Source organism: Diadema setosum, chromosome 18 (genome assembly GCF_964275005.1).
Source record: "Diadema setosum chromosome 18, eeDiaSeto1, whole genome shotgun sequence".
In the NCBI taxonomy this organism is placed as follows: domain Eukaryota; kingdom Metazoa; phylum Echinodermata; class Echinoidea; order Diadematoida; family Diadematidae; genus Diadema; species Diadema setosum.
Window position 1 is genome coordinate 10,639,203 of NC_092702.1, and position 24,163 is coordinate 10,663,365.

General features: G+C 38.5%; 1 protein-coding gene across 1 annotated transcript in view; it reads right to left on the bottom strand.

The window, feature by feature from the left end:
- The window catches only part of LOC140241855 (ribonuclease P protein subunit p30-like), a 59,203-nt gene that overhangs the window by 34,083 nt on the left and 957 nt on the right, over nucleotides 1-24,163 (bottom strand). The window contains exon 2 of the mRNA XM_072321606.1: nucleotides 14,355-14,413. Within this exon, the coding sequence (XP_072177707.1) occupies nucleotides 14,355-14,413 (59 nt within the window). The remainder of the gene's footprint in view (nucleotides 1-14,354; nucleotides 14,414-24,163) is intronic.

Sequence of the window (24,163 nt, forward strand, 5' to 3'; positions counted from 1 at the left end):
CCACTTACCCAGTTGCGCAAGTATATTTTTTAATTTGATGCAGAACACTTGCCTGAACATGAATATTAATTGCCCAAAAAGGCAGTCCAATTAAATAACCCAAGTCAAAACATCACTTCTATCTTAAAGTCAACTAGTTGATATAAAAGCACAATCATTTTAATAAACAGCATGCATTGATTGGCAAGCTTAAACACAGAGTAGCAAACTTTATTCTATTGAATTGTGATCCTGGGAGTGAGATCAAAATGCCCCCCCCCCATTTTTTTAAATGATTTGCTTTACTTGCTGTACACACTAAGAGACTTCTTGAAATGATGAAGCTACCTGCTTCATCATCTGCACCTCCCCATTGCATAATACCCCCCCCCCCCCTTTTGGAGAATTGAGGAGTCCAAAGAGTTTGGGTGAGGGGAAACAGTGGCAGGAAGTCGTAGCAGCTTGTGTGTCATTCTATACATACACGCTGATACCACAACCATCAACCTGTTTCTTCTCATCCTTTTATCATCCTAGGTAAGTCTCTTCTCATCTTTGATTTTATATATTTTTAATGTTGCTGCAAAAAGGGAATGTAATCATTTACCACTGCCATGTGCATTCTTGATAATACACTCACACTCATAAGATATAAATAAGATGTATTTTGAGGGAACATTTCATGCAGTCATAAAGTACTATATGGCTGGATGACTATGCAAGTATGTGTTGAGTTTGAGAGTGCTGTTAATGTTAACCTTGATTTATTAGTGATAGATGAAAATGCACTAGTGTTGGTATATTGCACAAGCTAAAGTATGAATGGATGTATAATTTGTAGATGACTTGTATATGGGTTGTGTTGATGTCTAGTTTGTAGTATATATATATATATATATATAGACCTTCAATAAGGTTTGGGATATGTGAGCGTATCTTGCAAAGCAGGTATACACAATCTGTACATATATGCATTCTACATGGTGTATACCATGGGGCACAGGTTTGTAAATTGGTCCTTTGTTTCATACCTAGATGCAGCGTTCAGAGTACCAGTACATTTATCACTGTGCCCATGGATGGGGTCTAGGCTTTTGTTCTCTGTGAGAGACTGAATAGATGCATACTTGCCAACATTTTGAAATTCTGAAGAGGTAGATTTTGCGAGGGAGCGAGGCGACCAAGCCCGAGCGCGGTTGCGCGCGAGGGGGGGGGGGGGAGGGTGTTGGAGGGGGGTGTCCCCCCTCCCGTGGTGTGGACTTTTTTTGTTTTTCAATATCAAAATATGAGATTTGGTGCATGCTTTTTAATCTTTTTAAAGGGTTCTTGGTATTGATAAAAAAACATATAATCCATGTAAATCTTTGAACTCTTTTGTAGACTATGCATATAAAAATAAAATCAGACATATTGGTAAATAATTTTTGTAGGCTAAGCATATGTGAAAAAGTAATCAAACATATTGTTATCACAAGTTAGATATAAAAATACAATGTACATGTACGTTTAATACAATCACGTACGTACACGTGATCATGCCACACCGTATGCCGCATCGGCCGCACCACGCACACGTGAGCTACCAAAACATTAATTATGCGTGGTTCTAGCTACACGTACACGTGTACAGTAAGTCTTGCACGCACGTACAAATGTAGATATGATAGAGACTACTAGTAGTGCGCCACTGCAGTGTGCATACATGGTGTGCATATTAGAGGGCTGAATGCGGCGTTTTTGAGGAACGAGTTTCTTGAAATTATTATTAGTATTCTAATTACTAGCTTATTTTAGGGAATCAGCGCACAATGAAGGGAAAATATGACTTCTATTTCATTTTATGGTAGGTTTGCTACAAAATCAGTAGATCAGAAGAGAAAATCGGTAGCCGGTCAAAACCTCTAAAAAAGCGGTAGTCTACCGCCCAAAGCGGTAGAGTTGGCAAGTATGTAGATGTAGGGACTGACTGGGCAGAGATTGATACCCCTTTCCCGCTGAAGGAAATCTTCCCCCGGTGCCCCCGGGGGCACCCGGGTAACCCCGCAGTGTGAAAGGAAACTCGGTTGAAACCTAGGGGAAGCCTAGGTGAAACACCGATTAATTTTTGGGCAATTTTTACCCTAGAAGCGTCCTGGGTAAATACCGACAGTTCACGGGGAAACCACAGGTGGTTCACCGAGGAACGCCCAGCGTGAAAGGTTGTCTCGGTGAAACACCAGGGAAAATATGCAAATTATGTCAAAGGTCATGTTTTGTTTCTGGTCATGCACACGTTTTTCGCTAGCTATCGCGCTCTCCCAAATTAATCCACACGTAATTCGTGTATACCCATGTAAATACACACACGACTACAGTAGCATGTCGTTCGTGTGACTTTCACAGCCGTGACGGCATTGTTGTACAATATTGCATCTTGGTGTTGTATCGTCTACGCATGCCGTATACAAATAAACTGAGCTGATTAATTAGAGTGTACTCGAGTTGCCGTGTCTTCTTCTTCTTTGATTCCTCTTCCAGTCTGGTACGCTGATGAGTCTCACCCGTCTTCGTACTCGACTATACTGCTGCGATTGCAACATCACTCGGTTTCTGAACAGTCCGAGTTGATTCAGAAGCATCAGTGACACAATGATAGCAAATTTCATTAGGTGATCCGAGTATCCTCTCGGATCACCTATTGTATCTGTACGGATTCTTTCTTCTTCTTCTTCTTCTTTATTTCTTTCTCCTCAAATCTTGTGCAGAGGTTAACTCAAAAAGTCCCCCCACCTATCACTTTCAAACTTATACCATATATGTATCATGTCCTAAGGACGAAAGATCTAGTGTATCAATGTGATCAGTCAACCGTGACGTCATTATGACGTCATTATCTGAAATCACGTTTACATTAATATCTCATTAATGGAATGGAATTTTTCAATGAAATTAGAATATCATATAGTTCAAGTCAAGTTCTATTGATATATTTCATAAAATTTAGTCACGTTCATAGTAAACGAGCGCGTAGGCGCGCGTTGAAATTCAAATATGCTCAAATCAACCTTAAAATTGTTTTGCACACGTTTCAGGTCATTTACAGCATTTCAAAAAAAATCGACGGACGCGTTGCGTGCGCGCATATACGCACGCACAGCTCATATGCAATAGATATTTCCCGTTTTATCACACGGAATATATTTCTGAAATGTCAAGGAATATTTCTACCAAGTTTCAAGTCAATCCGACTCAATATGACGTCAAACGGGCCTGTCAAAGTTGAAATTCCGCGCGCGCGTCAATGGCGATATACAGTGCAAGTATGCCAAAAAACCGCCAATTTTAAATCGGATTTTACTCGTCAGGATGGACAGTGACCCCCCATTTTCTTTACATATTCTGAAAGCTGATGAATTGCACATGTCATTTCATGGGCTGGCTGTGCTGACAAAATGATTAAAAGATATCAGATTTCTTAATAAATTAAAAAAAGTAAATTTTCAAAATGACGTCATCAAATTTCAAGTTTACTCGAGCGTATCTCACTTATCCTTTCTCAATTTTCACCTAAATTTCAATATGTTGTAGCTTATGAAATGCTCTTTCATTAATGTAATTACACAATTTTGATTAGATGACGACATCACCTCGAAAAAATGGATTGAAGGTAACCTTGTCAAATTTGACCAGTTTACGTGTTATCTCTATGGGAGTGCAATTTTTATGGAAATGAAAATTGACATGATTATCTTTATCGAGCACTAGCTCGCTTATGCTTCGGTGAATTTCTCTAAGATTTTAATATGTTGTAGCTGCGACGTAGGGCTATCGTAAGTGTGCCCTTCGTTTTTTCATACATTATCGGGATCACGTAAAAAAACTTGGTTGAAATATTTCTTTCTTTCTTCAACTTTCTGTGCAAAAACTCAAGAAAAACATACCCTATCACCACCATATTTTGCATATGTTTAGTTCATGTCACGAACATTATTTCACAAAATTACAATTACTTGATCAGACGCCATCTTGGGTATGTAAATTAGGGTCAAAGGTCATAAATGTTTCATCCTTTATCTTGGTAAATATATGTCCTATCTTTGTCATATTTTGCACACGTAAAGACCATTTTACAAGGATCATTTCACAAAATAACCACTAATTGCTCAGATGCCATCTTGGGTGTGCAAAGTTGGGTCAAAGGTCATATGTACTTCTTCCTCAATCTTCGCTATTACGTGTTATCTCTATGGGAGGGAGTTCTAGATGTGAAAATTGACATGACTCTCTTTATCAAGCACTATCTCACTTATGCTTCTGTGAATTTCTCCTAGATTTTAATATGTTGTAGCTGAAACTTTGTGCTATCATATAAGTGCCCTTTGTTTTTTCACACGATGTCGGTATCACGTCAAAATACTTGGTTGAAATTAAAGCTCATCAACGATGTATTGAAATATTTCTTTCTTTGCGCAACTTTCTTTGCAAAAACTCAAGAAAAACATGCTCTATCACCACCATATTTTGCACATGTTTAGTTCATGTCACCTACATTATTTCATAAAATAACGACTTCTTGATCAGACGCCATCTTGGGTATGTAAATAAGGGTCAAATGTCATAACTGTTTCATCTTGTATCTTGGTGAATACCTGTCCTATCTTTCCCATATTTTGCACACTTATAGACGATGTCGCAAGAATCATTTCACAAATAACCACTTTTTCCTCAGGTGCCATCTTGAGAGTGTAAAGGTGGTTCTTGGGTATGTAAATTAGGGTCAAAGGTCATAGTTGTTTCATCCTGTATCTTGGTGAATACAAGTCCTATCTTTCCCATATTTTGCACACGTAAAGACCATGTTACAGGGATCATTTCATAAAATAACCACTTTTTGCTCAGATGCCATCTTGTCTGTGCAAAGTGGGATCAAAGGTCATGTACTTCTTTTTCTATCTTCGCTATGACGTGTTATCTCTATGGGAGGGAATTTTTTCAGATGTGAAAATTGACATGACTCTCTTGATCGAGCACTATCTTACTTATGCTTCAGTGAATTCCTCTCAGATTTTAATATGCTGTAGCTGAGACTTTGCACTATCAGGACTCGAATCATTGATTAAAAAAAAAAATCGGATCACCTTAATTTGTCAGTGATGACAAATTACAATCTCTAGTTCTATTTTTTTCTCTTTTTTTGTATGTACAATGAGCTGCAAATATCGCGAATTTCAACACTGTGAGCAATGAAATGAAGGCCCTCCGAAAATGCGAATTACGATCGACAGAGGTGACATCATACGAGTACGAACCACTATGCACTGTAGTACAGTATCCACCAGACCATGTTCAAATTAGGGCGCGAATCGCGCCATTATTACACACTTCAGCTGGGATTGGCCGCGGTGCGAGCAGAAAACACATCTAGGGGAAAGTTGCATAACAAAATTCACCGAGAGCATTGTTGTAGGTGTGAAACGACAGCAGTGAAAATTTCACCGCGGAATCCAACGGTGGTTCACCGAGAGGGGCAGCGGGAAAGGGGTATAAGAGTTTTACGGCCAGTGTGTTGGAACCCCAATCTGTGAAGCTAGTCTGAGATATTCAGACCCCTTACATGTACATAAATGTTTTATTAATGGGAATATATATGTTACTTGAATCTTGATCTGTAGGTATCATTGATAACATCAGATACTAGTATATTATTGATGTTGATTCGCGGATAGTAGAGTAGTGTAGGCTATTTCAGTAGATGTACTTACAATTGTATATAAGGAGAAACTAGGTGTGCTAGTACAGGTACAGTGAAACCCCGTTATAACGAGTTCGGTTATAACGAGGAACCGCTTATAACGAGGTGATCACGTCGGTCCCGTTTTCCTTTGCGTGTAAACCTATGGCAGAACGAATCGGTTATAACGAGTTCGGCTATAACGAGATTCCGGTTATAACGAGGACAATTTCCGTGCATCATGATAAAGAAAAAGATATTAAGCAATTTGATCGGATATAACGAGGCTCCATTTCTTGACTAAATTGCCGCTTTCAAACACGCGACAAACGAAACCCTGAAAACCGAATTCACGCTATCCACGTCTTTTTCCGTTTTGGAGAGAACCATTCCTTTCATGTTTTCTTCTAAATCATGCGATAAGACACAGGAATGCCTTCCGATGTTCCTACTAAATCATTAAACATAATCATTCGATTTTCTTTTCCGCGAGATACGCGTGCGTGATATTAGGGCAGACCACACGGCAACGAGAAATAAAAAAGATCGAACGCATTCAAAAACTTTACATGTAGCGACACTTGTGGCCAAAAACGGACAATTGGAATGCGTGTGCAACTCATTATTATATCCTTTCCATTTGTAGTTCCGACTTCTAGTTCTTTTGCTGCTTAGCAAATATGAGTGTGGATGATTAAAGCCGAAATAATTAATGAAATCATCGCGATCTCGTCGGGTGACAGTAGCGTAAAAATAGTTGAATAACGCATGTTAACCTCCTTAATCGGTGTTCAGAAAAAGAAACGAACGCATTTATTAATTTGAATAGATATGGATTTGTTCATTATCATTTAACAAATATAATCTAAATATGAGTGTGTATGATTAAAGCCGAAATAATAAATGAAATCATCGCGATCTCGTCGGGTGACAGTAGCGTAAAAATAGTTGAATAACGCATGTTAACCTACTTAATCGGTGTTCAGAAAAAGAAACAAATGCATTTATTAATTTGAATAGATCTGGATTTGTTCATTATCATTTAACAATAAATATGAGTGTGTAATTTATTATGATTAAAGCCGAAAGAATTAATGAAATCATCGCGATCTCGCCGGGTGACAGCAGCATAAAAATAGTTGAATAACGCATGTTAACCTACTCAATCGGTGTTCGGAAAAAGAAACAAACGCATTTAACAGTTCAAGGATGTACAAAACGCGAAGAGATTTTCGAAAGAAAATAAAGAACGCATTTTTAATCCTGTCGGACGCAACGATCATACATTGTATAAAATTACAACCGAAATGATTCATGAAATTATCGAATTCCCGCTGGGCTCCAACAGCGTAAAATACCTCTCAAGTTAACGGTAAACAATGCATGTACTATGTTACTCTAAAATTATCGCGATCTCGCCAGGTGACAGTAGCGTAAAAATAGTTGAATAACGCATGTTAACCTAAATCAGAAAAAAAAAACGCAAACGTATTTATTAGTTTGAATAGATCTGGGTTTGTTCATTATCACAATTTTAACACTGCATTTCACAATGAAGATTTTTCTTCCTTTCAGAATGGTCTATGAGGTACAGATTTGCGTAAAAAGGATCACAATGTAACCTTCCACATTCAATCCTGTCGCATATTTTTCAAGAACGGATGTACAAAACGCGAAGAGATTTTCGGAAGAAAATAAAAAACACATTTTTAATCCCTTCGAGCGCAACGATCATATATTGTACAAGATTACAGCCGAAATGACTCATGAAATCATCGCATTCCCACTGGGCACCAACAGCGTAAAAACACCTCGCAAGTTATGGTAAACAACGCCTGTATTTTACTCTATTTGCGCTGGTGTTAGGAAAAATTAACAAACAAGAATTACAATAAAGAATGATCTCATTTCAACCCCTACTTTTTCATCTAATTCACAACTAATTTCCCTTTATTATCTCAATAATAATGATACATAATTTTGTAATAACAACGCAAAGGATGTTCTTAAGTTTCTTCCATTGATGGGTATATTCCGATGTCGTGCTTATGTTTTTCTTTGTTTTTGATGCGTACGGTTATAACGAGGTACCGGTTATAACAAGGTAATATCGCCGGTCCCACGGACCTCGTTATAACGGGGTTTCACTGTATATCAATAGTTGGAAGGTCTGTGTTATAGACTATCAAGGGGACAGGAAGTGCTGTATGTTAGCACAGTCTCCCGCAAGATGTTGTCCTCCCAGCTCACAGAGTTGAGTAAGTTTGTATGTAGGAGGATAAGGGAAGTTTGATGCATACATGAAGGCAAGAGCCATCGATGGTTCTCTTTGTTAGGAAAAGAGTTTATAGACTTCCTCCCTCAATTTATGCTTGCTGGTTTTACACAAGCGAGTGAATTGGTGTAAGAATATATTATCTGAAGAAAGAATATCAAGTTGAGAAGTTAGTTACTATAAATGTTTCCTTATGGGAGAACTTTAGATGAAATGATTAGGAGAATAACTGGTTACTGGTTGTGGAATGAACATAATTGAGCTGCTGTATTAGTTTTGCATGTAGTATGAAGACTCATACTCAAAGTCATAATATATGATTGGAAATTATAATGTGAGAGAGCTGGTTAATTGGATAAATTATATGTTTAATTATTTTGTTCATGCAAGGAAAAGACTAAATGCGTTACAATAACACACTTCAACTAATGATAATTTATATGTTATTTTAGAAGAAAGACTAGAACAGATATAGAATTAGTATGAGAATGGAAGTTAGCACAGACAAGAAATTATGTGTAGATATTAAGATATCATTAAAATATGTGTTGAACATGATTATACACATTGCTGATAGAAAAGAAAGGATAAGTTAAATCAATGAGTTTGTTAGAATGATATTTTAATGATAATCAGACAGTTAATTGATAATTGATTTTTAAGTGTTGGTAAACTGACATATTAAATGTAAGTATTGATTATGACAGAATTGAATAGTAATGTAGTCCAGTTTAGTTTATGCGTTAAACTGAGGACTGAAGTGTGAATTAACTTTGTGTTAATTTCAATAGTTATTGCGCTTTTGTTATACATTATTACTCTAAAGTATTTGATGATGCTTGAGTTTTGTCTGTTGAGACTCAAATGAGAGTAATAAATGTGTCATTCTATACATACATGCTGATACCACAATCATCAACCTGTTTCTTCTCATCCTTTTATCATCCTAGCACCCCGTACCCCTACAGGGGTGTTACATAATTATTAGTACAAATGTATAATTGTTATTATTTATTTGGCCATACAATTGCAATATAACATACATACAGGGGTAGGGAGTATTTTTGAGTTGCGTTACATTGGGGCTTCTCCACTTCAGTGTTGGAAAGTTGCTGAAATGAAAATAGAGTGCATTGCATAACTAAATTGTGGGTTTGAAGGGGGAAGACAATTTATATAAACAGGGCAAGTGCCATAATGTGTCTCGCCCATTCTTTCTTGTACGCGTACGCAAATGGGATATAACAGATTTTTTTAAAAAGAGATATAAAAGGGTAAAAATTTATAGCAAAAAAGAAACATGCCATAAAAACTGAACATTGGGCCCTTAAAGTTCGTTGACCCCTGCCTGTAACCTTTGAACTTGTGGTGACCATCCACTCCCCAAGGGACATCTACCATCCAAGTTTGGTCACAAACGGACCTATGGATCAAAAGTTATGACCCATAATAGAAACGCGCCATAAAAACTTAACATTGGGCTCTAACAGTTCGTTGACCCATGCTTGTGACCACTGACCTTGTGGAGACCATCCACTCCCCAAGGGACATCTACCATCCAAGTTTGGTCACAAATGGAGTTATGGATCAAAAGTTATGAACCATAATAGAAACGAGCCATAAGAACTTAACATTGGGCTCTAAAAGTTCGTTGAGCCCTGCTTGTGACCTTTGACCTTGTGGTGATCATCCACTCCCTAAGGGACATCTACCACCAAAGTTTATTCACAAACGGAACTATGGATCAAAAGTTATGACCCATAATAGAAACACGCCATAAAAACTTAACACTGGGCTCTAAAAGTTCGTTGACCCATGCTTGCGACCATTGACCTTGTGGTGACCATCCACTCCCCAAGGGACATCTACCATCCACATGTGGTCACAAACGGACCTATGGATCAAAAGTTATGACCCATAATAGAAACGCGCCATAAAAACTTAACATTGGGCTCTAAAAGTTTGTTGACCCATGCTTGTGACCATTGACCTTGTGGTGACCATCCACTCCCCAAAGGACATCTACCATCCACGTTTGGTCACAAACGGACCTATGGATCAAGTTATGACCCATAATAGAAACGCGCCATAAAAACTTAACATGGGCTCTAAAAGTTCGTTGACCCATGCTTGTGACCATTGACCTTGTGGTGACCATCCACTCCCCAAGGGACATTCACCATCCAAGTTTAGTCACAAATGGAGTTATGGATCAAAAGTTATGACCCATAATAGAAACGTGCCATAAAAACTTATCATTGGGCTCTAAAAGTTCGTTGACCCATGCTTGTTACCATTGACCTTGAGGTGACCTTCATATATGGTAAAATGTGAAACTTTGTACGACTCCTCTTCCCTCAAAGTTTGATTGCAATTGAAGCCCAGAGTAAAGAGTTATTGAAGTTTTTGTAGCATTACGGACGGACGACGGACGGACAGACGCCGCAGGCGATCCCTTAGTCTCCCCTCACCTCCGGTGGGCTCGACAAAAAGTGGCTTCAAAACTTTTTGCTTGCCCAATTGAGGCAAGCATTTTCCTCATTGTTTCAAAACACTTGCCTGACTTCGGTTTTCACTTGCCCCGGGAAATCGAGTAAGTGCTTATGTAGCACCCTGCTCCATATCATAGTAGTCACATACGCTAAATTTCAAGTCAAATGGTAAATAATGCCTCTGGCACCACTTCGTGGCAGAGGCATAAAAACTGAGAGTTAGCTACTCTAAGTCAACAATGTATCTGCATGATTTTGATATGATGGAATTGAGCAATTTTCAAGGTATGAAGAAAAAGTATAATTTCAGTATTAAACAGTACAATTTTCAGCATTTTAACCCAGCCTTTGACCCTTGACCATTGACCCTAAGACCCTAAAATTCCCAAGAGGATCACTGTCAGGTAGAACATGGGCAATTCTAGTGTTACGGACATTACATTCAGATAATTTTTTTTTTTTAATTCTGGGCTTATTTCAACAACTCAGCATGATTATTCTGAATCCATTCATGGTTTATTCTAACTCATTCATCCTGGTTAACAGTCCAAGTTTTAACTAGTTACTATGAATCATTTGGTAGATTGTAACACAAAATGCTTGCCATTATGGACACTACATTTTTTTGGACACAATTATTTACCTCCATGTGCATATATGTTGAAAATTTATGAATTGCAGCATTTAAGCAAAATAAATTTTCTTCTGAAATGAGTGCTCAGGTCTGGTTTATGTTGAGGATTGATAATTGTGTTCAACAGATTCAGCATTTACTCTACAGGTTTACAAATGTAGCGTTATGGACATTACACTTTTAGCGTTACGGACATTAAAACTTTGTCCACTTTTTAAAGTCCCGATGTTCATAGGTACGCTACTTCAACACAGTTATCTAAGACAAGGCTAATATTAGTGTTTTCTGCTCCATTCTTAGCCATAAACTACTATGAAATAAATTCTGAGGTGCTGATGAATATACATGGAATAATGAGAGTCAAAGATTGTGTGTTTGAAAAAATACACTAGGTGTTTCAAAAAACATTTCCCACTTTTGATTCTTTATAATTCAAAAACTATATATCAGGTAACACTGTCATTGATATGAGTGATAGCTGAATTGTGTACAATTTTGTTGGAGGTGGTTTAAACATGAAAGCATAAATCAGCTTCATGAAATCCATGATTAATTTCAGTTAGGTCCCAGATTTTGCTCTATGAAGAACTTTATATCATTTATGCTTATTTATATCCCAAATTTAGTGATATGTGAAGCAAAATTTGAAAATGATTGCCAGCTGGAATGAAATGTGGTGTTTGCAAGCACATGGAAACATGTGCTTACTTTTTCCATGTGCATGCATTTTACCCTTTACTGTGCATGAATTCAGACTACAATGTAGCAGTGCCCAGGGCAATCCACATATTGAATTATTGATTAAAGTGAGGCAGTCCTCACGAATTAAAAAAGAAAAAAATGTTGTTGGTACCTCCAATGAACTACTTTAACCAAAAACAAACTTTCAAATCACCAAATAAGGTCGTAAATTTTTGTTGAAAAAGTGTGAATCAGCATGGTGAATATGATAATGAGCAAGACTTGGCGGAGAGTCCGACGTCACTGAGGCACAACTCTTCCCAGCCAGTTCTGCTCATTATGCGTACGCTAATTGTTACCCTGATGCATGAAGAAGACGATGGCTACTAGTATTTGACATTGTTTTTACATACTGTGTGTGTGTGTGTGTGTATGTATTGCGTATTGTATATTCGCACAGTACACCTGTGGACAGTACTACAGTACTACAGATCTACGGTAGATATCCCGGTTGCGTTTGCCCTTCGCACGTTTCCAGTCTATCACAGCGCAGCCCTTTCGCCGTGCATGCAGTTATACTGTTTACAGTAGTAGGCTATGTTCCAGTACGTGTATGTGCGTACAAATGGTTCTACACATTCGGCGTCGTCTGGTAAGGCTATCTTTCATTATGCCGATGGCGATGTGTCAAGCAGTATTTTGCTCGAATCGTAAAGAAAATTGCCCAGGAAAATCGTTTTTTCCATCCCAGACCCACAAAAGGATAGTGAAAGGTGTGCTGCATGGCTGAGAAATCTCGGTACAACGAAGCCGAACATAAAAACTTTTAAGCATTTTCGATATCGTGTTGTAACGTTAGACTTATGGGAGGACCATTTGAGAAGCATGTTTTGATGTTGACAGGCAGGCTGTGGCCCTCGGTTATAGGCCGAGAAAACTGAAGCTAGCCAGATGCAATCCCGACCATATTTGCTCGTCAGTTATAAAACAGAAAAACCTCGAGCATCGACTTCGAAGAGAACCGAGGAAAGGAAGCGTAAATGTTAGAGAGGTAAGGAAAGTGGCTAGCTATGTGTCATTTACGGTGGGGCTGCAGCCAGGGTTTGACTGCAGTACACTGCCACTGCAAGTGCCGACTGGACCTGCACGGCAATGGAGCGAAATCATATTCCTGCGGTCCCCTGTTTTTACCCTGCCCTGTAGAAGTCATATTCATTTGATAACTGAGTACTTATAGAAATATCGATAGAAACAATATTTCCTTTGAAGAATTTGAGTCTCTTATGCCCAGGTAATCTTCGGTCTGAACGCCAAACTCAGCTAGACGGAGTACTGTGTACATTGGTATTGTAGGAATTCGCGCGCAAGAGTGGTTTGTACGCAAAGTAGTATGCAACACGGACAGAAGCTAGAAAAGGACCGTGCCTATTTGATGTCAAGTACATGGTATATTTGATCTTAAAATATATATAAATTTATGTTTTGCAATATCAATTTACATGAATTTTATATAACTAAACTTGAAATGTTTCGTTTAAAATAATAAAATCACATATTTTCACATTTTATGATAAAATTACAACTGATCATTTGAACACTTAAAGTGGTTTTTAGAGGCACGGCTATCAACTTGAGAGTAGGGCATCAATGACATAGCATCTTTTTGCAGGCTCTTACATGATCGCTCGCAGGAATTATATTTCAAAAATCACGTACGGAGACAGTTTTTAATTTCCACGTGTATAAACTTGTGAAAGGTTATATTTTTTACTCTTCTTAATCATCAGTACAGTGAAAATCTCAGAACTGCCTCCCTTTAAGCATTCATGTGCCTTGGAGGGCGAGACTGCCGCTTAGTCAACAGGTGGTTCAGGCATGTCCATTGTTCAGGGCCATTGTCAGCACACACTCACATACACATCATTGGTTCCTGTGCAAAGTTCAATTTTTGTACAGAGGGTTAAAATTTGACCAAAATCTGAAACCTTACTTCAAAATCAATCTTAGATTTGATGAAGCTGATTTATGCTTTCACATTCAAATCACCTCCAACAAATTGTACACTCTTCAGCTATTACTCATATCAATGACAGTTTTATCGGATGAATCGTTTTTGAACTATTAATGATCAAAAGTAAGAATTTTTTTTGGAAACACCTAGTATTTACTGAGAAAAGAACATTTACAGTTAAAGGGAAAATAAACCCAAAACATGAATTCTGCTCATTAGATTGGGTGTTGATAACTTCCCACATTTCCCCAGGGAACAATCTTATTAAAGATTTTTCCAAAGAGAGAAAAATCAGAGAATTTGAGAGCTCCGAGTGGGCATGTTTCCGTCTCTGCACACAGCCATTGTTTCGAAGGTGCCATCGCTCGTCGGAGGGGGGGGGGGGGGGGGGGGGGACATGTGCATTGCATTGCATTCAGTCGCGTTTATTTCTTAAATTTGCTGTGGGCATCTGAGTTTCCATTTAACTGATGAGCATGGTGGCTTATATAAGCTTTACTGTATTTCATCATTATAGGTATCTAGATGATACACACACAAGGCAACATTCGGGATTAAAATTCCACACAAACCTTTGTTTTTCGATCCAGCTTGAAAATCTTGTGATCCACTGCAACATATTCATAGCCAACTGTACAAAAATCAAAATATGTAGATATAGAACATAAGATTACATTATACGGCACTGACCTACAAGGCTCGACGTTATACCCCCATCTCACTAGACGGCGATTCCGCTACGATCACCAAAAAATCGACAAAGCACGGCGGATTGTAGTTTGATTGCTTTAAATCTTCTCCATCGTATCTTGTGTGGTTCAGAAGTTCAGAGGTTCGCCACCATCGCCATGGTCACCGCCAAGTTTTGAGCATGTCCAAAACTTCCGTAGCGAGAGCATCGTGGTTCTAGAGCGAATCACAATCACTTCACGAGCACATTAAAAGCGCCATATTCGTAGCTCTGACGGGGTAGCAACACGTAAAGCGTAACTCAAGCACATTGAAAGCCGCCTGCATCACCAATGAAAATTACAATCTTTACAGTATTTCGTAACAGGAACCAACTATGAACGAAAGAAAGTGATGCACCAAATCAGGGAGGTGGATATGGAGTATTTAAGCGTATAAAAATTCCTTTTTCCACGTACAATCAGTACAAATCTATTCTGTTTATTGAATTGTTTGTCATTAATATATACCATTGCAAGTCAATGCAAGTATATTAAGTTGCAATCTTTCCAATTATAACTTCATAAAATTGGCTCATTGTAGGATATGATTTGTAGTTTGCTCGTAATTTTACCCTTTTAATTGAATGGTGCAATTATACATCAGGTTCTAACTGGTGTGTTTTACAATGCTAAGATATAAGGGTGAAACCATATTCTGCATCCATTTTGGTTGGAAACTGACATCTGACTGAAGAAATTCAATCAGAAACCCATTTTATACCTCGATCACTTGAGATCGTAGCAGAAGCCCGGTGTTAACGTATCATAGTCGCTCAGATCGTATCACTGTTGAAACGAGGTCTTGATAAGTGTACGGATATCGCAATACAGTTGATTCGATTGGAGAAGCAGAGCGTCTTATCGGCCTGGAAGTGCAGCAACAACGTGGCAGTGGTATTATCATCATGGCAATATCGCCTACAGCACAGGGTGAGCATAGATAATCCATTGTGTAATCGCCTTGCAAACCAAAATGGAGATGGAGGATGATTGCGCCACGATTTGTAAATTTTTCACAGATCGCCATGGTCGCCTTCCTCATGAGATGGGGGCCTTAGCGGTGGTTCGGGCCACTATAAGGTTATGTACTGTAGGGGCCACAAAATTTTTAAAAAGGCTAGTTTTTGGTGGCCTAAACAGGCAGCTCAAATTCAAAATGAATTTTTATATTCAATTAATTTTGGGCAACTATTTCCTTTACGAACCACAAAATTTTAAATTCAAAGATTCTGGTGGCCCAACTGGCCACTAGAAAAAAAAAAGTTAGTGTTGAGCCCTGAATAAGAAACCCAAATTTACTTTATCCCAAATCAGCAAAAGAAAGCAACATGAAATGAAAAAAAAAAAAAAAAAAAAAAACATCGTCAGGATATTATGCTGTTGCAGTTTGCTCTGCATGCAGATACATGTGTATTCACTGGTAGTTTTTGTTTGATCTTTTGGGAACATGAATGGGATATCCTCTTACGATTACTTGCATTGAACACACCATCTTGTAACTTTTACTTCATTTGTGGGAGCTTTGTTTAGGACACAATGGGTCTAGTCTCTTTCATCTAGCTTCAACAAGTTGGGGATAGAGATCTGAGGCTCTAGAGCTATAGTAACCTTTATAAGCACCTACAAAGGCTTTCTTTATTTAACGGTACCTAGTCACATTTTTGCCTATTTGTCTTAATATGCAAGGCAGGCATCATCAAGTCAGAGTAGTACATGTATGTAGCCTGGATTTCATGATCTATAGAGAGATAAAAGCTTCAAAGCCATTATGTTTTTGGTTGCTACTACCACCTTTATCACTACTGCCACAAGTAGCTTTCATTACAGAAGCAAATCGTCGCCAGGGTGACAAGACCTCGTATCTACAAAATGTCAAATGTTCAGGAGAGCCAAAAAACATGGCAGCCAATGCACTGGAGCGAATGGGAAAGCCTTGCCTTTGACATGCCATGGTACCAATGGCTCTATTTTTGGAGTTAGACTGTTGGGATTTGGACAGGACATCACTTAACCCATTATTTGACCATCAATCCAAAAAAGTCATTTTCACCAAAATTACAGATACAAGGTCTTGTCACTCCAGTGACGAAATGTTCTCATGCTGGTGATTTTAACCATCCAAACATACAATGGGATCCACTGTCTGCAACAAATCTTGTTACAGCAGCCACTGTTTCATACAACTGACTGAACATGCAATTGATTACAACTTACAATCAATCACAAATTTGCATTTCATATTAAAGGGCCCCTGAAATCCAAATGCATGTTGATTTGTGTTGATTCATGATACCCTCAACATCACTTTTGCAGTGAAACAAATATCTAAAACATTCTATACATTTTTAACAATATCACAGAAACAGTTTTATATCCATTGAGTAATTTTCAACGGATGGAGAAAAGGACATTTTGTATGATTTCAGCTTGAGTCACTTCCTAGATATGGGAGAAGTGAAATTTACCACTTTCACATGACCTCTGACATTATGACCTTTGACCTTTTTGACCTTTGACCTCCAAGAAAATCTCTATTGTGTAATATGTATACACTAAGTTTCAAAAAATATCCTGCAACATTGCTTAAATATGAGGGGAAAAAGTAAAATTTTGAGGCGTTAACCTTGACCTCTGACCCCATTACCCCAAAATTTCCGAGATAATCACTTCCAGTCAGTACATGCATGTACTAAGTTACATGAAGATACATTTAACCACTTCCGAGATATGGCGAACGAAAGTCTCCGTACTCAGTCGCCACGTCTGCACTCAAGCATTGCCGCGCCGCCGCGCCTGGCGACACTCACGCCAGTAATCGCTCGCATTTCAGCATTCGCATGGGTCGTTTGACATCGCATTTAAATCCATGATTTTAGATATGATGCCTCGAACCGATTTTGCTCAAATTTCGTGAGTAACTAGAAAACTTGTGAAGCTTTATGGACATAATCAAGCGAATTGCCGCAGTCCTTCCATTTTCGCGTTGCATTGCAAAAAAGCGTGGAGACCCACGGGGGTTACTTATAAGGGGGACGGGTTACTTTGTATAAGGAGGGGCCCCCCTTGTGAGTGGGTTTCCCGAACTGGATTGGGGCCCCCTGGGGCCCTCTGGGTGGGGCATGGTGCCCATTTTGATAAATTTAGATCCTGACCCCCTAGGGATGCTACCTGCCAAGTTTGACGAAAATCCATCATGAGGTTTTCAGGAAGAAGATGAAAATGTACAATTCAGGCCCCCATTTGGACCTTCCCAACCACCCCCCCCCCCCACCCCTGCCCCCAAAAGGGGCACCCCTGGATTTCCTATGAACAAACTCAAAACTACAGTCATTAATGTACTCACTCATAGTATTATCTTAGCTCTATAACTTCTGATTCTAGAGAAGATTTTTAAAGATTCCTTCATTTTGGGGGTTTGATGAAAAGTTTACGCACGACGCACGCCGGACGCCGGACGAAGGGTGATCGCAATAGCTCACTTGAGCCTTTGGCTCAGGTGAGCTAAAAAATCAAGCAATTTGTGTGGTACAAAATGTACCATAATTATTATTCTTTTTCTAAGATGTACTGGAAAATGAACATGTATATAAAAATGATTACAATGTAAATTCTCATTCATACACATAAATCCCAGTGAGTGTGGCTCTTTTTATGGTGAAACTTGTAAGATTGCGCACAGCACCATGCATAGGAAAGTAGTATTCTCGGGAGATTTAAAGGGAAGATAAACCCCAAGAGCAATGTGGATTGAGTGAAAGCAGCAACATTAGTAGAACACATCCGTGAAAGTTTGAAGAAAATCGGACTATCGATGCAAAAGTTATGAATTTTTAAAGTTTTGGTGTTGGAACTCTCGTATACTCGTACAACGTAGGTAGTCGGAGAGGCGCCCTCTAGCTCTCCGACTCAGTGCCGTATATTAAGAGAGTCTGGCCAACTCGGTTTTCGGCTTAGGTGTTTTGAAGCCTGTGATTGGTCAAAAGCTGGTCCCGTGACCTACAGGCGCCATGTCGTTACCAAAGTCAATCACGCGGGCGCGAGCAGAGCTCATACGCAGTGCCCATTGTTCATTACGCGCAGCTACGCGCTAATATTGCTTGCCTTGGGGACTTCCCCTGAATATCAGTCATGGTGCAGTGGGGATATGTCATTGCCGTAAGGTTGTCAGCTTTATTTAAGTATATAGAAGGTACAACACGAAAGATATTTTGATATCTTATTGCCATAAACTGAAGATTAGTCATGCCTTCCTGTGCAGCATGGCGTTGCGCGAACCGACCTGGCTCTTAGTGTAATGATGCACTGCTTTCCGACAGATCCAAAACAAAGGAAAAAGCGGGAAATCAGAGTGCGACGGGAAAAATATATCTGATTTGTTTTCTTTGGATTCCTCGCGGTGTCTTTCAGACTATCCAAGTTTTGATTCACATTTGTATGTCTCCGCCATAACATACGAAAGTGTCGCCTGAGGCATTTGTTTTGGTCGTCCGTCCGTCCTTCTGTCTGTCCTTCATATCGCAATCAATATTGTGGACACCGTTTGAGGTAATGAAACTTGACATGTATGCTTGTGTGAGTGGACGAAGTTTTGTTGTTAGCTTATAGGGCTTATAGGACCGTGATTTTCTCGTCATTTTATTTTATTTATTTATTTTTTTTTTGGGGGGGGGGTATGGGAGGGGGGTAAGGGTCAAGGATCAATGTCAGGTAAAATGTAATATTAAAATTCTACTCTCTATTGTTGAAATACTATTACCCATGCAGTTCCTAAATACCTTGGAAATCACCCGATTCACAAACTTAAAACCAAATATGGTACACGTATTTGCATGCCATCATTACTACACAATGACGCATGATAGGGAAAGGTTTTGGCCACGATGGTCAAAGGTAGGTGAAAATACTAAAATGACAGAATTTTCTATATACTTTTAAAATAACCGTTGAAAGTATTGCGATGAAAATAGTAGTAAGTAAAAAGTAGTGAGAAGAAGTAAGCAAAAGAAAAAAATAAATTTATAATGCTCAAATTCCTTAATACTTGCTCTCTTAAACAAAAGACATCCATTCATACCTAGTTCAAGGAAAGTAAACATTCGACGCATTAAATTTAGTGACAAATTTGCCATTTTTTCTGCCAATTATGTGAAACTGTCGTGTAACATTGTCAAGACGTATACACCTGCTAAGAGAACAATGTAATATGGCGGAGGAATACCGGCCGCCATTAGGACATCTTTATTTGTGTGGGGTTTTTTTTATTATTTGGTACAGATGTCACTGAGGATATCCCTCATATTATGTTATCCAGGTAAAGTACAGTAGACCTCGCCTAAGTCGACATCGCATAAGTCGACAACTCGCTTAAGTCGACACAATAAAACAGTCCTGATTTTTGCCTTTGTTATTCCTTAAAAATTTCCTCGTCTTAGTCGACATTTATAAGTCGACAACTCGCGTAAGTCGACCTGATTTTTCAGTGCCAACTGAGCTGAAATACGTGTTAATTCCCTCGTCTAAGTCGACATAATTTTTCGCTCAAAATCTTATCGCCATTCTCTGAAAAAGAATTGTTTTCCCGCTCCGATTTGCTGCGTTTCTACTCGGTAATTCGCTAGTGTACGGCGCGGTAGCGTTCGCGCCATGCGTCCATTGTCTTGTATGCCAGAATATAGAAAGGACATACACTCATTTACACTGGAGCATTACATGTAGTACCCAAGACAGTTCACTTTTCCCCTTTTCTCCCTCTCGTTTTTCTCAAATCGCACAAATTTTGTACACTTATATGTCCCAGTAGCTATTCAATATCCGAACATGAAATTGTTGTAAATCCGAATATTCTAACGTTGATTATTCCGAAGCGGTATCAAAACCAGGGCCCTTTCTATTTCTAAAAAAATTTATTACAATGCAACTAATAATGCACCAAAAAAAAAAATCAAATGCAGGTGTATCAAATCACATGCAACTTTTGCATTTAAACGCCAGTGCGTTGCTGAAAAGACGTGCGGTTTTTGTACAAAACTATAAACTGCGTTTTAATACATCTCTTTGCATCTACGGAAGTGCGTTATTGTTGAAAAGACTTGCATTACTTTTTTAATGTCGTAAGCAAAATTAGAAATTAAACGCAACTCTGAAAATCAAATGCAAGTCCATCAAATCACATGGAACACTGAAAAGACTTGCGTTTGATAATCACACGAAACTAGAAAATTGTAGGAAACTTAAATCCAACTTGCGTTTAAACGCAACACTAAAAATCAAATGCAAGTCCATCAAATCGCACGGAACGCTGAAAGACTTGCGTTTGATAATCATACGAAAGTAGAAAAGTGTAGGGAACTTTTTTGACTCAATTGCGTTTAAACGCAACTCTAAAACTCAAATGCAAGTCCATCATATCACACGTAACGCTGTGTTTAAACGCAAGTGCGCTGCAGAGAAGACTTGCGGTTTTTGTACGAAACTATACGAAACTGTGTTTAAACGCATCTCTAAACATCTACGGAAGTGTGTTATTGTTTAAAAGACTTGCATTATTTTCTATTTCGTAAACAAAATTACAAATCAAATGAAACTCTGAAAATCAAATGCAAGTCCATCAAATCACACACGGAACGCTGAAAAGACTTGCGTTTGATAATCATACGGAACTAGAAAATTGTAGGAAATTTAAACTAAATTGCGTTTAAACGCAACTCTAAAAATCAAATTGAAATCCATCAAATCACACGGAACGTTGAAAGACTTGCGTTTGATAATCATACGATACTAGAAAATATATTGTAGGGAACTTTTTTTTAACTCAATTGCGTTGGAACGCAACTCTAAAAATCAAATGCATGTCCATCAAATCACGTATACAACGCTGTATTTAAACGTAACAGCGTTGCAGAGAATACTTGTGGTTATTGTACGAAACTATAAAGAAATAAATTGCGTTTAAACGCATCTCTAAACATCTACGGAAGTGTGTTATTGTTTAAAAGACTTATCGTAAGCAAAATTAAAAATACAGATAAAACGCAATTCTGAAAATCAAATACAAGTCCATCAAATCACACGGAACGCTGAAAAGACTTGCGTTTGATAATCACATAAAACTAGAAAATTGTATGAAATTTAAACTCAATTGCGCTTAAACGCAACTCTAAAAAATCAAATGCAAGTCCGTCAAATCACAAGCAACGCTGTAATTAAAACGCAAGAGCGTTGCAGAAAAGACTTGCGGTTCTTGTCCGAAACTAGAAACTGCGTTTAAACGCATAAAAATGTACGGAAGTGCGTTATTGTTGAAAAGGCTCGCATTATTTCTTATTTCGTAACGGAACTTTCGCCATGACCGAACTTAGTCTGCATTTGCAGGGGAAAGACATCGCAACATTTACACGTTTCAAACTACCGAAACGCATGCTGCTTCACAAAATGTCAATGAAAAAAATGATAACGAATTATTGTCAAAGTTCGCTATGCCGAAGTTTTAAATCTCAATACAAAGTTAAATTAGTCCTACAATGGTAAGAGGTTTGTTTTTTACGAAGGTTATAGTAGCCCGAAAGATGTCGTTTTCGGATGAACAAACTTTTCTTCTTCTTTTTATTTCAGACGGGCTCGCGCCGTACAGAGCGGTAATGTTGTGAATCGGAGCGCGAGAACAATTCATTTTCAGAGTATGGCAATACAAATTTAAGCAGAACAAAAAAATATGGCGACTTAGGGAAGGAAATTCACACATATTTCAACTCGGTCGGCACTGAAAAATAATCCCGACAGAATCATGCGAAATCACACGCATATCTTCCCAGCAACGCATTTGAATTTAAATCGCAAAGTTTAATGCAATTTGGGGGAATTTGCCTTTGATATTTCAAATCAAGTTTAAAACGTTAAGTGTCTAGAAACGGGCCTAGGTTTCCGATCCCGCTCTCTCAAAATCTCTCTAGAGATATGGGAATTGTGTGTTGTCGTTACTAACCCGCGCAAGATTTATGCATGAACTAAAACATTATTGTTGCTCATGGCAGTAGGCATGTTTTGACAGCAAAAGGAGTAAGATATGGGTAGCGATCCACATCGTGATCCAAATCTTACTCTGTTGTATACAGGGGAAATTAATTTTCATTTATAAGTCGACAAAATGTCGACTTACGCGTAAGTCGACATTCGCGTAAGTCGACGTGTTTTGCTCAGTCCCGATTATGTCGACTTACGCGAGGTTGACTGTACTTGTGCTTTCGTTCAACATGTCTTTTTTAGATATTATTTTTAAACAATTTTAGATCATTTTACATATACCTTAATATCGGTGACGTCACTTTTTCATGTTGTACATTGTACATAGGTGTATTCCTTTTGAATTACATACTAATCGGCCTTCATGTCAGTTTCATACATATATGGGACTGTGGTAATTGATGATTACAATGTATTTACGTGGGAAACAGTAATAACTGTGGAATTCGTCTATCCTCTGCACAGCTAGAATTGTAAATTTATATAATACATCATGTTGTTATACAATATTCTTGTTCCCTGGACAACTTGCTAAATACGATATACATAGCATACAGTCTAGTGAAAGTTTACGATACGACTTACTGTGAATTCTTCTTTTATTTTCACAGCAATAATTCATCATTTTTTATATTCAGGAATTATGTCCTTTAGACAGCTTCCCTATTATTTATACGGTATACCTGTGTGCTTGTGTCTATTTGAATGTGTAAAAATGATTGATTGTTGGCTTTGTTCAACATGGATGGAATGAAAGAATGTCCCTCCCTCAACCTACCCCCTTTCTCTCCCCCCCCCCCCCCCCTCTATCTCTCTCTCTCTCTCTCCCTCTCTGGGCAAGAGAAAGACAAGCAACACCGTGCCTTTGGGACGCCTGCGCGTACACACTTAACCCTCCAAGCACACACGCTAAAACCATAAGCGCACTGTACGCTGGGTAACGACATGGCGTCCAATTTATGAGTTGGCCAGACTCTCTTAAAGGGAAGATAAACCCCAAGAGCAATGTGGATTGAGTGAAAGCAGCAACATTAATAGAACACATCAGTGAAAGTTTGAAGAAAATCGGACAATCGATGCAAAAGTTATGAATTTTTAAAGTTTTGGTGTTGGAACCGCTGGACGAGGAGACTACTAGAGGTTATGACGTATTGTGGACAACAATACCAAGAAAATATAAAGAAAATTCTACAAAAATCCATTTTTCATGAAAATTACAAATTCCATCAACTTGATATTGACATATGTTAGGGGTAGCAATTATTCCCCCTGCTTTCGGAAAGAGGTTGGTCCATTGCTCTTTCATAATTCTAGAAAAGTGAATTTTTGTTGAATTTCCTTTATATTTTCTTTGTATTGTTGTCCACTCATACGTCATATCCTCTAGTAGTCTCCTCGTCCAGCGGTTTCAACACGAAAACTTTAAAAATTCATAACTTTTGCATCGATTGTCCGATTTTCCTCAAACTTTCACTGATGTGTTCTACTAATGTTGCTGCTTTCACTCAATCCACATTGCTTTTTGGGTTTACCTTCCCTTTAATATACGGCACTGCTCCGACTACCTACGTTGTACGTTGTAGTATACGAGAGTGAATGCCATTCAAATAACACGCAGACGAGGAGTGAAG